This window comes from Suncus etruscus, chromosome 20 (genome assembly GCF_024139225.1).
Source record: "Suncus etruscus isolate mSunEtr1 chromosome 20, mSunEtr1.pri.cur, whole genome shotgun sequence".
NCBI classification, from domain to species: domain Eukaryota; kingdom Metazoa; phylum Chordata; class Mammalia; order Eulipotyphla; family Soricidae; genus Suncus; species Suncus etruscus.
The window spans coordinates 29,411,767-29,427,800 of NC_064867.1; the positions used below are offsets into that span (position 1 = coordinate 29,411,767).

The 16,034-nt window shown below is 53.5% G+C and overlaps 1 protein-coding gene across 1 annotated transcript in view; it reads left to right on the plus strand.

The window, feature by feature from the left end:
- EEFSEC (eukaryotic elongation factor, selenocysteine-tRNA specific) overlaps positions 1 to 3,375 on the plus strand; it is a 209,729-nt gene extending 206,354 nt beyond the window's left edge. The window contains exon 7 of the mRNA XM_049766522.1: positions 3,185 to 3,375. Within this exon, the coding sequence (XP_049622479.1) occupies positions 3,185 to 3,375 (191 nt within the window). The remainder of the gene's footprint in view (positions 1 to 3,184) is intronic.
- The last annotated feature ends 12,659 nt before the right edge of the window (positions 3,376 to 16,034 follow it).

Below are 16,034 nucleotides of genomic sequence, written 5' to 3' on the forward strand. Positions count from 1 at the left end.
CCTGCCCTGTCCTGGATGGAGCCAGTCTCCAGCTGCCCGCAGAGAGCGGCCCTCTGGTTTGTGTCTCCCCTGCCCACTCTCTTTGCCAAGCCTTTTCCCTGCCAAGTGCCAGCCCCAGGGCCCAGCCCTGGTGACATCCCCTTCCCCCACTCCATGCAGGCCAGTGACAGGACAGACTCACAATGTAGCCAATGCAGTTTTCAGGCTGGTGGAAAGGCAGGAAAGCAACGCAGACTACAGGCAACTGGGCCAGGGTCTTTATGCTGAGGAAGAGAAGTCAATGCTGGCAAAAGTAAATGCAAGCCTAGTCTGTGTGGCCTGTAGTGGACCCCAGGGGGTGCCTGGAGTGCCTCTCCAGGAATGGTCAGGACAGAGCCAAGCGCTGGACCTGTAGGAGGTTTCAGGAGTAAATTCCTGTTACTGCTCTTGGTATTGCATCAGCGTCCGAACTAGGGGTCTCTGAGGCTCTAACAAGCCCCCAGGTCCTATGTGGCCCCTTCAGGAGAGCCAGAGGGCAGAGAGAGTGCCAGGGACCTCGAGGCCACAAGTGAGCTTTGGCCCTGGGCAGCCCCAGCTCCTTCACCACCTTATGGATAGTTCAGGTCCTGCCTGTCCACTGGTGACCTGTGAAGAGCGAGTGTAGACCATCTGGGCCACGACCCTGAAAGCTGTGGAGGCCCTCAGTCAGGGCCAGCACCAGCCATGTGGCCTGTTCTGCCAGCACCATGTAGAGCTTGCTTGGTTGTGATGTAGGCCAGCCAAGTTCTGACACAGGGCTTCCAGTTGTGCCTGGAGAGATGGAAGTTTGTCAGGGCGGAGTGTCTGAAGCACACTGTGGACGCTGAGCACTATGGGTAATGCTGGGCGGTTCCGGAGTGGTCAGGTTTACCAAAGACGAAGGTGGTCAGGAAGGCCACACCCGGGTGATCTCTACACAGGGGCAGGAGAGGGGTGAACTTGGGCTTCCTGCTGTAACTAGGACAGCCATGGTGCTAGAGCCAAGGCCAGAGCTCCAAGCATCCCAAAAAGATGGGAAACCTAGACATATCTTTGCGCCATTTACCCTGCAACCCTCACCCTAGCACCCTATTTCCCTGCTGGGCATCATTCCTCCCACCTTGGCCTGGTTCACTCGATGCTTTGCTGAGAGCTGGTCCCACCAAGCAACCCTCCTTACTTCGAAAGCCCAGCTAGGCCATCAGGCCTTCATGCCACTGCCCACTGTCTGCTCTCCACCAGCCTCAGCAGCTCTGGACAGGACCCTGTCCTTTAGTTCTGGGGGACCCCTTTGCCCTCATGTTTGTTCAAGAGAGCAGAGCAGGGGCCCCCCGGGGGAAGTGGCTGAGTCTGATTGGCTCAGGCAGGAGTCCTGCCACTTAGCCCAGGGCCCCTGGCTTGCCCCTCACTGCCCTCTACCTGGGACCACCCATGGCCCCTGTGACCCATGGCATCTCCCAGAGGCCTCTTAGCCCAGTGACCTTGTATCTGGGGTCTATGAATTGGACTATCTAGGTGTCATGTCCAGGCCACCCCGTCACCGAGCCCCAAGGAAAAGTGTAGTGGCCGGCTCCCCGGGCCAGGTCGGTTTTCCGGCTCTGCCTGCGCCCTGTGAAACTGGAGCCCCGGAGGGCGAGATGGGCAGCGATTGGGCCGCACCCATCTCGTCTCCCCCACGGGCGCAGGCGCCAGGACGCCCCGCAGCCCTGCAGCCCCCAGACCTCCTGGCACCAGAAGGAGCCAGGCCATGTCTCGGGGACGGTGCCAGCCACCGTCTCTGTTTGCAGTGGGGAGGCTGGGGCTCCGGCGGGTACCTGCAGGCCTGGCGCTCCTCGCAGGCTTGGCCCGGGGCCATTCCCACGCCTGTGCCCCACCCAGGGGCCGGAATCTGCCCTCAGGGTCCATGAGGGAGCCCCAGTCATGGCCGGACCTCACCTTCCCCTGGGCAGGGGAGCTGGTTGTTCCTGGGGGGGCGGGGGGGGCTGACAAGCTCTGTCCCTGAAGCAGCTTCCTTGTCATTGTCATCACCATTTTGAAGCCCCTGGAGCTGCAGGGTGGAGACAGGTGCTCTCATTGTATAGAGCCCCCCTCAGAACACCCAGACCCACTTCAGAATGTCAACCAGAGCTCCCCTCAGAACTCCAGTCAGAGCCTCTCTTAGAATGCCCAGAGTCCCCCACTCAAAATGTCCGAGCCCCCCCCCCTCAGAGCATCGAGAGTCCCCTGAAAAACTTTTTAGGAGGCTCGTAGTCAGCTGTGCCCACTGTACCCTCCTTCACCTCCTGCACTTCCAGTGCCCCCCAGACCTCTGAGGTAGAGGGAAAGGGATGACTGTCTCCCTTCTGGGTCTTCTAGGCCCTTCAGGACAGGGGCCTCTTGTCCTATGACTTGGCCTGTAAATTAGCCCCCCTCAAGATTTGGGGGCTAGCGGCCGGAGAGATAGCATGGAGGTGAGGCGTTTGCCTTGCATCCCATATGGTCCCCCTAGCCTGCCAGGAGCGATTTCTGAGCCAGGAGTAACCCCTGAGCGCTGCAAGATGGGCTTGGCAAATTCTATAGGGAACTGTGTCTTCCCCACCTGGGCATGGTGTTCCCTCTGTGTAGAGAGAAATACACTGCCTCTGGGGGACACAGGCTTTCAGGACCCCTCTTGACAAAGGTCCCCTTTGCTGATCTCAGGGTACTGCCTCAGCTCACTGGCACTGGCCCATCGGTTGTGGGGTTTACAGAGATGGGAAATGGCTGGTGGAAAGACCACTTGGGGGCTTAGCTCCACCACCTCCAGGCCTTGGGAAGCCAGCATTTTGTCCCCTCTGCTGGAGGGGCTGGTAGCTAGGTGGGGTGACCCAACAGGCTGCATTGCTGTTAGGGCTGAGGTTTTGGGGTTCTAGGAGAGTAGACTGGGTGGGATCCTGGGGGACAGGAACAGCTGTGCAGAATCCCGGGGATGAGGAAATGTTATACAGAGTCTTGAGAGAAGGGGAAGCATCAGCACTAGGGAGAAGGCCTGTTCATAGTACAGGAAAGTGGCACCCCCCAGGTGGAGCTTGGGGGGGATGTCCGAGAGGGCTCCCATGGACACATGGGATTTGTCCGGGCCAGACTCAGTCTGGGAGGTGAGACTAGGCACAGAGGGGAAAGGGCGGTGGCGCTGAGCCTCGTGACAGGCTCTCTTTGTGTCTTGCAGGTGGCCTCAGTCCTGAGTCCAAGGCCCTCCTGACCCCCACGCAGAAGAAGCGGAGTCGAGCTGGCCGCGGGGAGCCCGCCAAGCCCGAGGAGGGCCCTGAGCGGCCTGAGCCCTCACAGCACGTGACCCTCAGTCTGTCCTTCAAGCGCTACGTCTTTGACAGCCACAAGCGCATGGTGCAAGATCCCTGAGTTCAGGGGCGCCCTGGCCGCACCCCAGTTCCAGCACTTGACCTCTCTAGAGGGCAGAGCTCAGAGTGAGGGGGGGGCCACTTCATGCTACCCCTCCGCAATGCCCCTTCTTGGCTCAGCACCTAGATCTGGCCAGGCTTGGGGAGCTGGAAGCTGTGGGAACCAGCCCTGGGCTCTGCAACCTCACCAGCAGCAAATAAAGACCCACAGCCCCACCCCTGCTGGTCTCTTCATTTCTCAGGGATGCCTCTCACCCTCCCAGATCTGGGCTGGAGGAGGCATGGGGGGGAGGCCCACACTATGCCCAGAGGTTGGGGGACCCTTAGGGTTCATCTGGGCCCTAGGAGAATGGGTCTTTCTCTGGGCCATGAGTTTAGGGAGGAAGTTGCCAGGAGAGCACCTCTGGGAAGTGTTGGGGGAATACTGGGGTTCCAGGGCAGAGGCAGGAAATCAGGAGTTCTTAGACAGTTGCCCTCAAGCTTGGGGCCCATATGTACCCCAAAATGTGTAGAGATAGGGTAAATATCCAGTTTGCTACAGGCCATGGCGAAGGAGGAGGGAGATGGAGTCCAGGAGAGCCCTCTGCCAGGCAGAGTCTTCCAGGAGATCAGCTGCTCCACCACAGACCTAACTCCAGTCGGCCTCATAGCCACCTTTCATCCCACTAATTGACACGTTATGCTTTAATTTACAAAAAATATCATTTAAAATATTAAGAGGGGTCAGTGGTGATCAAGTGATCAGGGCTTGCTAAGCCTTGGTCTGAGGACAGAGAGGAGGAAAGAGGAGCTGGGTACAAGATGCTGACCTTGAGGGATCATGGGAAACCACAGACACACCCATGACAGGGACCCATAGGGATCCACAGATAGCCCAGTAAGGACCCACATCCATGATTGACAGGGACCTACAGATATCCCTGATAAGGGCCCACAGATACCACCCATGGCAGGGCTATGCTCAGGGGCCCAGGTGATGTCCTTGCTGGGAGCCAGGCAATAGGATGGGGTTCTGAGAGGCCCCTGCACTCCCCATGTAAGACAGTATCATAGGCCCTGTTCCTGCTCTCTGGAACTTCATTGTCCCCAAGACACTCCCTAGGATCCCTGAGGCCTCTCTCCTGAGTAGAGGTTGCCCCAGGACCCACTGCCCAGAAGCAGGAGAGGCGTGGGTACCAGGTGGACATGGACACAACGCAGGCTCTGAGCTCAGCTCCCAAGGACTTGGCCCCTAGGGGAGAGCCCCTGGTGTGCTAAGTGGCTGGGAACCCACAGTGGGATTCCCACAATCTGGACTGATGCTCACTCGGCTCATGTATGTCTCAGCTGTGATGGGATTCCCAGTGGGCAATCCACAGATGGGAGACCCAGGCATACTTGAATCCGCTGCTTCCTTTTAATCTGGGCAACCCTATGGGCTGTCTACAAACCGGTATCTCTGAGGTTGGGGGGGTCTCTGCCCTCTGTGCTACAGTGTCCTTGGATATAAACAGGGACAGTGAAAGTCACCTCTCAGGGTTCCGTGTACGGCCACACAAGATTTTTGTTTTGTTTTGTTTTTGTTTTGGGGCCACACCCGGCGGTGCTCAGGGGTTACTCCTGGCTGTCTGCTCAGAAATAGCTCCTGGCAGGCACGGGGGACCATATGGGACACCGGGATTTGAACCAACCACCTTTGGTCCTGGATCGGCTGCTTGCAAGGCAAACGCCGACGCTGTGCTATCTCTCCGGGCCCCACACAAGATTTTTTTTGAGCAGTCAGGACCAGAGAAACTGGACCCCCACCACACCCACACTTTTTCCCCTGTCCAGGAGATGAGAAGAGCTTCCCCATGAGTGGGGTAGCTGCCCCAGAGTCCCCCTCTGGCTGGCATCAATGAACACCCAACTATCTCAGCCTGTGAAGGTGGGTCAGTGCCCAGCTTCCTGCGACCTCTCCCTGGTTCCCTGCCCACCCTCCTCCAAGAAGCCGAAAGCCCTGAACCAGCCCCAAACCTTCCATGATTAAAATTCCTGGGTATATCAGGCCGCTGCCGCCATTCCCAGCCCAGGTCGATGGCAGTTGGCCATGGTGGGGTTGGGGGCTCCAACTTTCTGGGGACTCATCTGATTAGTCATAGCTGCTGGTAGAGCAGGGATTTGAACTCAGGGTTTGGCTGACTTCCCCCCTCCTCCAGTTCCTTGGGTGTGTCTTGGGAAAGAGGGGGCCTTGGGACACCCCCGAGCCCTTGCAGATGAAGTCATGGGCCAAGTCCTGGGCAGGAGGGGCAGCCGTGATTGGCAGCCCTGGAGCAGCGGGGCTAATGCACCAGCAGCAGATAAGGCTTATCTGAAATGTCCTGAGTCTCGGATGGAAGCGGGCCCTGGGTTAATATATTTGTGCCAGATAAAGTCTGGTCAACGGGAAGGCCTGGGGCCCGGCAGGAGAAGGGCCAGCTCTGTTCTCCCAGGCCCCTGCCCCGGGCTTGGGTGAATGTGTGACTGTGTGCTTGTGTGTCGGTGTCCGTCTACATCAATGTATGCTTGTCTGTGTATCTATGTATGTCTGAAAGTGTGTGTCTGCAGGGCCACTTGTCTGCCTGGCTATGAGACCTCTGAGCTGAGTGCCTTCTTCCACAGGTCCCTGGTACTCGAAAGGGGCTCATCACCCCTCCCAAACTCAGAGTCACTGACACATCTCAGTGTCAGCACTCTGGGGTTCACCAGGGCTATATCCACCGGCCTCAGGGTTTGGTTTTCGGGGTTCATATGGGGAGACTAGCAGCCCCTGCTCTTGCCATCCCCCCACCCCTGAAGTGAAGGTCTTGAGGTTCAAGCAGGAGTTGGGGGGAAGGTGGTGCAAAGGTCTGAGTCTATGACCCCTCCTGAAGCCTCCCCACACCGCCACCCCCCTTCCCAGGCACCCCCAAGCTCTGATTAGAAAGCAATTAGCGTTTGACTGATAACAGAGCCAGTAATTAGCCCAGCTCAGCAGCAGAGGCAGCCTCTGGGAAGGGGGGCTTGGGGAGTGGTACCCCCAATTTGAGTTTTGGAGGCTGATGCGGAAGGCCCATTTCCACACTGAAATCCTCCACCCTCCTCATTGGCACCCAGAAAGGGATCCAAGGACCTTAGAGGATGGCAGGACTCAGGTCTGGTGCCCACCCACAGGGACAGAACCCATGAGGTCCCCCAGCTTACCTCAGCTGGGCCCTCTGTCTTGAACACCCTCCCCTCACCCAATGCTACTACCCCCACTTGCCTGTAACCCCTCTACCTCTAGCCACGTGTACAAGTCAGATGTCATGCACCGGGCCCCACTCTGATCCCCAAACTCCCTGTAAACCCTCATCTCATTTGTAAACCCCAGGGGCCAGCCAGGTAAGGCAGTTGTTTGGTTCTTCAAGTCAGCAGCTGGTAAGGGACTTCTGGAGGTACCCCTCCCGAGCCCAGAGAGAAAAAGACCCATGAGTGAGGGACCCCAGGTACAAGCAGAAGTGTCCTGGGGACCCAGAAGGCCTAGTGGCACTGGCGGAGGTGCCAGAACCCTTCCACCTACTGCTGAGGTGCAGCTGGACCACAACCACACGCTTCTCTCACTCAGTATATCCACTGCTCCCCAAGAGGGAGCACATGCACCCCTGCATCCTAGGCCCCCCACAGCACCCCTGCATCCTAGGCCCTAGCAATGGACCTAGGAGCCTTTCCCAATGAGTCTAGACTCTAGATTGATCCCATCCTGACTTCCTCTCCCCTGAAAGGCCAGGTCTCCGAGGCCATGAGCCCCTCCACCGCAGTCCAAGTCCCACCACACTTCCTTGCCCACCCCAGGACACCTCAAGAGAGACCCTCCTCTAAGGGGTTCTTGGGAACTCCACAAATGCTCTAGGGGTGATGACCCTGCTCAGTGGGAGCCCTGGGGGGGGTGCTGTCCCAGGCTAAGGGGTAAGCAACCCCTCTTCCTTGCCTTCCTTCATAGGGAAAACTGAGACAGGAATGAGGGGCTTCTCCAACCACAGCAGCTCACAGCCCCCAAGGTAGATGGGGTCTGGGTATAAGTCTGGACACACCCTGGCCAGGCCCCCCACCTCATGGACAGCTTAGTGGGCTGCTGATAAGGAGAGTCAGTTGTCAGAGTCACAGGGTGCCCCAGATAAACAGACAAGCATCTCCCGGTGGCCGGAAGGGGGGAGGCGGCCAGCCGGGGATGCCCACATCTCGGGTGGAAACATTGAGGTGCTGCTCTGAGTGGCCGGAAACCTCCAGCAAGGGCCCTGGGCAGCTCTGGATATGGCTAAAGGCGAGACCCTCACCCTGTGCCCAGGACCAATTCAGCCCAGGTCCACAGTGACAAGAGTCCACTCTTTTTTTTCTGTTTTGTTTTGGTTTGGTTTTTTGTTTTGTTTTTGGGTCACACCCGGCAGTGCTCAGGGGTGACTCCTGGCTCTATGCTCAGAAATCGCTCCTGGCAGGCACGGGGGACCATATGGGATGCCGGGATTCGAACCACCGACTTTCTGCGTACAAGGCAAATGCCTTACCTCCATGCTATCTCTCCGGCCCCAAGAGTCCACTCTTAATGGGGATCCTTCAGAGGATGCCAGCCTTTGCCCTCCCTGGGACACCCCTTCTCACTTCTACCAGGAGGCCCTGAAGTGACTTGGTAATGACCCTTGAATTCTGTGTCCAGTGTGGCCTGGAGGCCCCTTTGTCTGAAATCCACAGGGCAACCAGCAAACACCACAGCCACGACTCTGTCATTGTGACAGCAGAGATGACAAGGTCAGGCAAAGGAGCAAAATTAAAAATGGAAAAAGTGAGGCTAGAGCAATAGTACAACTGGTAAGGCTTCTGCCTGACAGACAGCCAACCCAGATTCAATCTCCTGCACCCTATATGGTCCCCCCCAAGCACCACCAGGAGTAATCCCTGAGTGCAGAGCTAGACAGAGGTAAGCCCTGGGTACAGGGGTATACCCCAAAAAAAATTAAAGAAAAAAAAGTGATTGTGGGTCCTGAATAATTGCATTCTGGGGAGTATTCTGAGAAGGGTTACCAGTTTGAGAGGTGTGAAGTAGGGTGATGGGACCCTCTCCTGTGTGTCTGGAAGCTAAGGTCAAGGAGCCATGAGCCTGCCAGTTCCTAGGGAGCCCTCAGGACAACCCATGGGCTGAGCCTTTTCATAGGCCCATTGGTGCAGGGTACAACTGTGACCTGTTGCAGTCTGGTCCCCAACTGGAGGGTTTGCCAGACTTAGGAACTGTGTGCGGGGACAGAGTGACAGGGACGGCATCATAGAAAGACCCAGAAAGCTGAGGACAGCCCCCCAGAGCGCCATATCCCTAAATGCAGACCTCCCTTCTCGACCTTCTCTGATTGGCTGGGACTGATGGCAATTAAGGCCCATAATTGATTCCCTGGGATGACGATCATTTCAATGCAGAGAATTAAGGTTTTCTTCCAAGATGGAAATAAAGATTAATTTGCAATTTCCTTCCTCACTGCACACAGGAGAGCTGCCGGAGGAGAGTCCCACCCGGCAGGCAGGCGGGCTGGGGTGGGTTGGAGACTGCTCAGACGGGCACTGTGCCTGATGGGGAAGAGTTAATGTTCTCACAACCCGAGAGGGGGGGTCCTGGACTCCCAAGAAGCTGAATAGGGGTCCTAGGTCAGGTGGAGCCTCTCAGGCCCCTCAGGAGCCCCAGTAAATCATACCCAGGTCAGGGGTTCCTGGGAGATATCCCAGTCTGACAAGGGGTTGGGTCTGGCACTGGGAGAGCTTTCCTTAGTGACCTCAGGGTGACCTCTGGGCTGAGGAGGAAGAGGAGACAGAAAAGAAGGGGACAGAGGAAGAGAAGAAGGAAGTAGAAGAGAAGGAGTTAGAGGAGGCAGAGAAGGAGGAGGAAGAGGAAAAGAAATAGAGGAGACAGAAGAGGAGGAAGAGGAGGAGGAACAATTTTATGAGTGGAGGGCCCAGCACATTCTTCCTGGGCTGTCTAGAACCTTTGGCCTATATCAGTCCATCAAGGGACCCCAAATTCCACTGAAGACACACTGGGGATGCTGGCTATGAGAATCTGGAGCCACGGCTGCCTGTCAGAGAGAGCAAGAGATTGGAAGTCCTGGCTGTCCCCCAGTGGAGGCACCAGCTGCCCCATCTCCAGGAGGAACCCCCAATACAGGCACAGCCAACTCATCTTCAGAGACAACCTCCACCCCACACACACACACTCTAAAATTTAGTACCTTCTGTGCTTGTTTTCTGGGGCAGTTACAAAGATTGAGGGGTAGTGCCACGCCATTTCTTCCAGGTCCCTGCCTGGCCCAAAATTCAGTTCTGTGCACAGATGTGGACCTCAGAAAGCAGGATCCCTCACCACACTCCTGACACACTGGAGAGCATTGAACACTGCTACTTATGGCTTCATTGGCCTCTTGCCCACCAGATGACCAAAGTTCCCTGAGGAGTCGGCAAAACCCTCAGATGTCCTGGGTCAGCCTGTCCTTTGGTGTCCGGGACCCCCTGTCCCCATTGCCAGCGGCCCATATATTCTTGTCTTTTCTGCCCTCTGTGCCACCATGTCCAAGTCCTCAGAGCACCTTCAGGAACCCAACATCTGGACCATTCCTGAACACCCCTCCTGTGCCCACCAGGGGCACCCACCTACCAGCCAAAGCAATTTAGGTGACTGATTCTCAGCTTCCGCACCTGATGGATCCTGACAGCTCTGCTGTGAGTGGCACCAACAGAGGGTGGATTTGGGGCGAGTGTCTTGTCCTTTCTCTGCTAAACAAAACAGAAGGAGTGGGTACCCCATAGATGCCCCATGGAAGCGCCTTAGAAAGTTACACTCTGAGGCTGGACAAGCACCTCAGGGCTAGGCATACAATTTATAGGCGGGAGGCCCTGGGTTTGATCTCTGACCCTGCATGTGGTCTCCTGAGCACCATAACAGACAGAGGTGGCAACAGATCCAAAATCCCAAAGTCACAGCCACTGCCACCATATATGAAAGGAGCCAAAGCTTATCCATTGTCCTGGATGCTTTGGACCCTAATATGGGAGCATTTCCTCAGCAATGATAAGGTCAGGGGTGAGCTCTGAGTACTCTGGGTATGATGTAAAAATATTTGTTTTTAATTTTACAATAAAAAACATTTTATGGCCGAAGAGATAGCACAGCGGTAGGGCATCTGCCTTGCACGCAGATGATCCAGGATGAATGGTGGTTCAAATCCCAGCATCCCATATGATCCCCCATGCCTGTCAGGAGCAATTTCTGAGTTCAGGGCCAGGAAGAACCCCTGATTGCCGATGGGTGTGACCCCAAAACAAAAACAAAACAAACAAAAAAAATACATTCTAAAATTGGGTGATGAATGCTAATCTCTAGGAATCTCCTAAAAGCCATTAAATCATGCACTTTTTAAAAATTCTACGGGGGCTGTTCCTATGGTATAAGGGGTCTTGATGGTATTGGACTGGATCCTGGGGTCTCATACACACTATGTAACCCACCCCTCATCTTCACCCCCCAGAACCCAATCACACTTTAAATGTGAAGATTGGAATTACATCTCAGTTATTATATAAACCATTATAAGCCGTTTAAAACAGCACAGGGAAGTTGCAGTAATAGGCAGCAGTTTCTGAGGCTGGAGCAATAGAATAGCAGGCAGGGCACTTGTCTTGCATGCGGCCAACCTGGGTTCAATCTTCAGCATCTATATGGTCCTACAAACCTGCCAGGAATAACCTCTGAGCATTAGTGGGTGTGTCCTCAAATAATAACAACAGAAAAGAGATAGTGGTTTCACTCTTGGGTCTATGTGACAGAGGAAGGAAAGGATGCAACATTACAAAATGGGTCCGGGGAAGACAAAAATAAAATATAATAAATATGCTCAGCACGGGGCTGGAGAGATAGCATGGAGGTAAGGCGTTTGCCTTTCATGCAAGAGGTCATCGGTTCGAATCCCAGCGTTCCATATGGTCCCCCGTGCCTGCCAGGAGCAATTTCTGAGCATGGAGCCAGGAGTAACCCCTGAGCACTGCCGGGTGTGACCCAAAAACCACAAAAAAAAAAAAAATATGCTCAGCAGCATGACTGGCAGCAAAAGGAAGAAAATGGAGGTCCCGATTGAAGGAGTTATAGCATATGGTCATCCCTAAAACAAAACAGGATTGTTCAGCAAAAAGAGTGAAGTTGGGGCCAGAGTGAGTAGGTTCCTGAGTGCAGAGCCAGGAATAAGCTCTAAACACTGCCAGGTGTGCTCCCCCCCACTGAAAAACAAAAGAACATAGGGCTGGAGTGGTGGCGCAGAGCGGTAAGGCGTCTGCCTTGCTGGCACTAGCTTAGGATGGACCGCGGTTCAGTTCCCTGGCATCCCATTTTGTCCCCCAAACCAGGAGCAATTTCTGAGTGCATAGCCAAGAGTAACCCCTGAGCGTCATCGGGTGTGGCCCAAAAAACCAAAATAAATAAATAAATAAATGGATGTAAAGTGTGTGTATTCCCTGAGTTTGATCCCTGACAACCTACAACTACACAGAAGTGAAGGAGAATGAAACCCTAGCAGGTGACACGGTGCAAGAGCCTGGAAAACAACACAGAGCAGCAGAAGCCAGAGCCTGGGCTCAGATGTGGCCCCACACCACGAACACCGAGTCCAAGGATTCGGTCTGTGGCTACAGGAAGTCCTTGCGGTGGCCGGGTGCCGGGGGGACCCTGGGACAGAGACCGCTCGTGGCAATGACGTTCCTTTGCTCTGGGACAGTTTGTTCTAAACTTAGATTGTGGGGACGGTTGCCCAACTCTGTAAATAAGCTGAAACCACTGAGTTGTGCATTTGTTAGTTCGGGAGCTTAATGATATGTAAATGATCTCAATAAAACTGCTCGGAAAAATGAATCCATGCACCAGGCTTCCGAACCAAGCCTCCTGGCCATCCTCACATTTGGTTCCTGTACAGAGCCAGGCCAAGAGGGACCCAGGCTTATTTTCCTAGGAACTCATAGTGGAAGTTGGACAGCAGAAACATCACTCATGTGGGGGCCAGACTGCCTTTTCCATTACCCCCATATCTGCCGAAGGCAGGGGCTGTATGGGCCTCCCCATTTCTGCTGCCAGCTGCTCCAGGTTTAGCCCGGAAGCCTCAATCAAACCTTCAGTTCAGTGGGCCCACAGGAGAGGCAGTAGATTCTCATGGGAATTACGTTGTTCTTTGTTCTATTAGTCTTTCTATTAAAGTATGGGGCTGTCACCATAATACAGGGCTCTTGCACATGTCTGATCCCAGTTCAATCCTTGGCATCACATATAGTCCCCTGAGCACCACCAGGAGTAATCCTTGAGCACCAAACCAAAACAACTCTAAAAATGTTTTAAAATGAATAAATGTAAAAAAATAAAATAAATGGAAAGAAGGAAGGAGAAAGAAAGAAAGAAAGAAAGAAAGAAAGAAAGAAAGAAAGAGAAAGAAAGAAAGAAAGAAAAAGAAAGAAAGAAAGAAAGAAAGAAAGAAAGAAAGAAAGAAAGAAAGAAAGAAAAGAAAGAAAGAAAGAAAGAAAGAAAGAAAGAAAAGAAAGAAAGAAAAGAAAGAAAAGAAAGAAAGAAAGAAAAGAAAGAAGAAAGAAAGAAAGAAAGAAAGAAAGAAAGAAAGAAAGAAAGAAAGAAAGAAAGAAAGAAAGAAAGAAAAGAAAGAAAGAAAGAAGAAAGAAGAAAGAAAGAAAGAAAGAAGAAAGAAAGAAGAAAGAAGAAAGAAAGAAAGAAAGAAAGAAAGAAAGAAAGAAAGAAAGAAAGAAGAAGAAAGAAAAAGAAAGAAAGAAAGAAAAGAAAGAAAGAAGAAAGGAAGAAGAAAGGAAGGAAGAAGGAAGGAAGGAAGGAAGAAGGAAGGAAGGAAGGAAGGAAGGAAGGAAGGAAAGAAAGAAAGAAAGAAAGAAAGAAAGAAAGAAAGAAAGAAAGAAAGAAAGAAAGAAAGAAAGAAAGAAGAAAGAAAGAAAGAAGAAAGAGAAAATAAAAGGAAAAAGAAAGGAAGACAGTCCAAATGACCAGAGGGCCATCTTCCCAGAGCAGTGAAGGGGTCAGACCCTGGCAGGTTCCTGGGATGAATGCCCACTGCGCTGCCACTGGCTGCCGACAGAGGGCAGGAGCGTTCCGCGCCGGGCCGCCCTGGATAAGGCAGCAGTGCAAGAAGGCTGAGCCGAGAAGGCAAAAACTGGGGACACTGTAGGTGCTTCTAAATAGCTGTTTCAGATGTCTAGGACCCAATTAAGGGCTGGGGAGGGCAAGAAGGAGGCCTAGAGGACTCTTTTCTTGGCCCATTCTCTCCTCCTCCCTGGTTGAGTGGGGGGACAGGCAGTTCCCCCATTCTCTCCCTATCCAGCATCTCCATACCTGGGGGACACAACACACCTCCCTTCCCTGTTGCAGTTTTGCAAAAAGCCTGGCCTGGGTGTAACTGAGAAGTTGATGGCTGTGAAGGCCTTGATCAAATTCAAAACCCACGACATTGGCTTGAAAGGTGTCAGTAGGAACTGAAATGTCCAATACACCCCAGATTGAGAGGGTTTTCCTTGGGGAAAAATCTTTAAACTCTCACACCCATCAGCAAAGTCTGATCATGGTGAAGTGATATGACTTTTGCATGTAGTGAGTTAACTTAAAATTTAATTTGGAGGGGTCGAAGCTATAGCACAGCAGTAGGGTGTTTGCCTTGCACGCAGCTGACCCAGGACAGACTCGGTTTCGATCTCCAGCGTCCCCTATGGTCCCCAAAGCCAGGTGCAATTTCAAGAGTAACCCCCGAGCATCACCGGGTGTGCCCAACCCCACCCCCATTTTTTTTGGCTTTTTTCTTTTTCTCTTAAAATGGAACTCATTGGAGCCAAAGCAATAAATAGTACAGCAGGTAGGGCTCTTACCAATCTGGGTTCAATCCCTGGTATTCCATATAGTACCCAAGCTCCACCAACAGTGATCCCTGGGCACAGCCAGGTGTGGCTCCAGAGGTGCTGAGGTGAGGGACCCAATCATTGTTTGCTTAGATGTTCTGGGAGCATGCAGCAGTGATGGCTACACTGAGCCATCATCCTGTGCTGGGATGGAACCCAGAGCTGCATACCACTGAGCCATCTTTCCCAGCCCCTTAAAACGTTGCTATCTTAAATACACATCAGGGCCCTGGAAAGATAGTATAGGGGTTAAGGCATTTGCCTTGCATGCAACTAACCCCATATTGGAGCCCTGGGGTCATATGACATAGGGTCCCCTGAGTCCCACCAGAGGTGATCCCTGAGTGCAGCAGAGCCAAGTGTAAGTAAGCCCTGAGCACAGCCAATCATGTACCCCCAAAATAAATAAATGAGTCAGACCACACAAGATGGTTCAAGGTATGACAACACACCCAGGACCGTGCTGGTTCACCCCTCCTCTGGGAGGTACCCTAAGTGACTCCATGTTTACACTTTACAGATGAGAAAAAAAGGCCCCTGGAGCTCAGAAACTCCCAACTCCCTCAAGTCCATCATGGGCAAAAGTCCAGCCATGCCACCCCAAGTCTCCTTCACCTGGGGCCTCTCATGGAGGCACCTGTAACATCCACGCACTCAAGAGTGTGTGGTGGTGGTGGCACAGGCATACGTGGCAAATGGCTAAACAGTACCCAAGTGCCCAGCCAGTGCCTGCCCACATCAGTGCCAGCCCCCTCCTGCAGGTGTGCAGAGAAATGCCATCTGCGGAATGTGAGGGGTTGTGGCTGCTGGTTGGCAGGCCCAGGATAGCACCCCCTAACACACATCAGCCTCCCTGCTTGCTGAGAGCCTGAGAGTCCATCTGGATCCCCAAGAGCCTGGCCCAAGGTGAGCAAACCTCGCCCAGGCCCACCCACCCACCCACCCGTGCCCCAGCGGCCCTTCCTCCCGACTGCAGAGCATTTGCATAAAGCTCCCCCAAGCCCACAGCTCACATTACATGGAGCCCCGATGATAATCTTTGTTGAAATAATATTTAACACATGCTGCACTTTTAATTAACTATCTGAATAATCTCAAATTAATACCAGAGCTTTAAAAATAAGTTTTCATTTTCGCATTTGGTAACATAATAGCCGCCCGGCTGGCCTGTTTCCCCCTCCTTTGATTTAATTAAAAGCCCTTTTGTGTGTCTCTTGTCACTTCAGAAACGGACAAAAGCACCCGGGTGGGCAAACTGGGGCTCTGGGCTCAGGGTCCAGGCCAGGCCAGGGTGGGGGGGTCATGGTGCATGGGGCGCTGGGGATAAGGAAGGACCTCGCTGATTGGGACTCTTAAGACTACAGGGTCACAGACACTTACTCACAGGTATGTTCCAGACTCCCACACACCCACACTATAGGTAGATGGTACTTGTACCCCACAATCCATATGCCAACAGCCCACGCCATGGACACACACAACCACAGCCTGCAGAGGGCTACTCACGGTCTAGGGCACACGCATGATCCTAAACACTAAACACACATCCACAGAACTGTGTACACGGATTGTTTTGCACAGCAGCAATGGAAGCCAGTTTGGACTTGGGGTTCACAATTGACCCTGACTCTAGATCTGGGAGGTATCCTGCCTTGTGTCTGCCTTCGTCCCCAGCTGACCCCCTGAGCCTGCCCTGTGGGTCTCTGTGTCTCTGTGTCTATCTCTGTT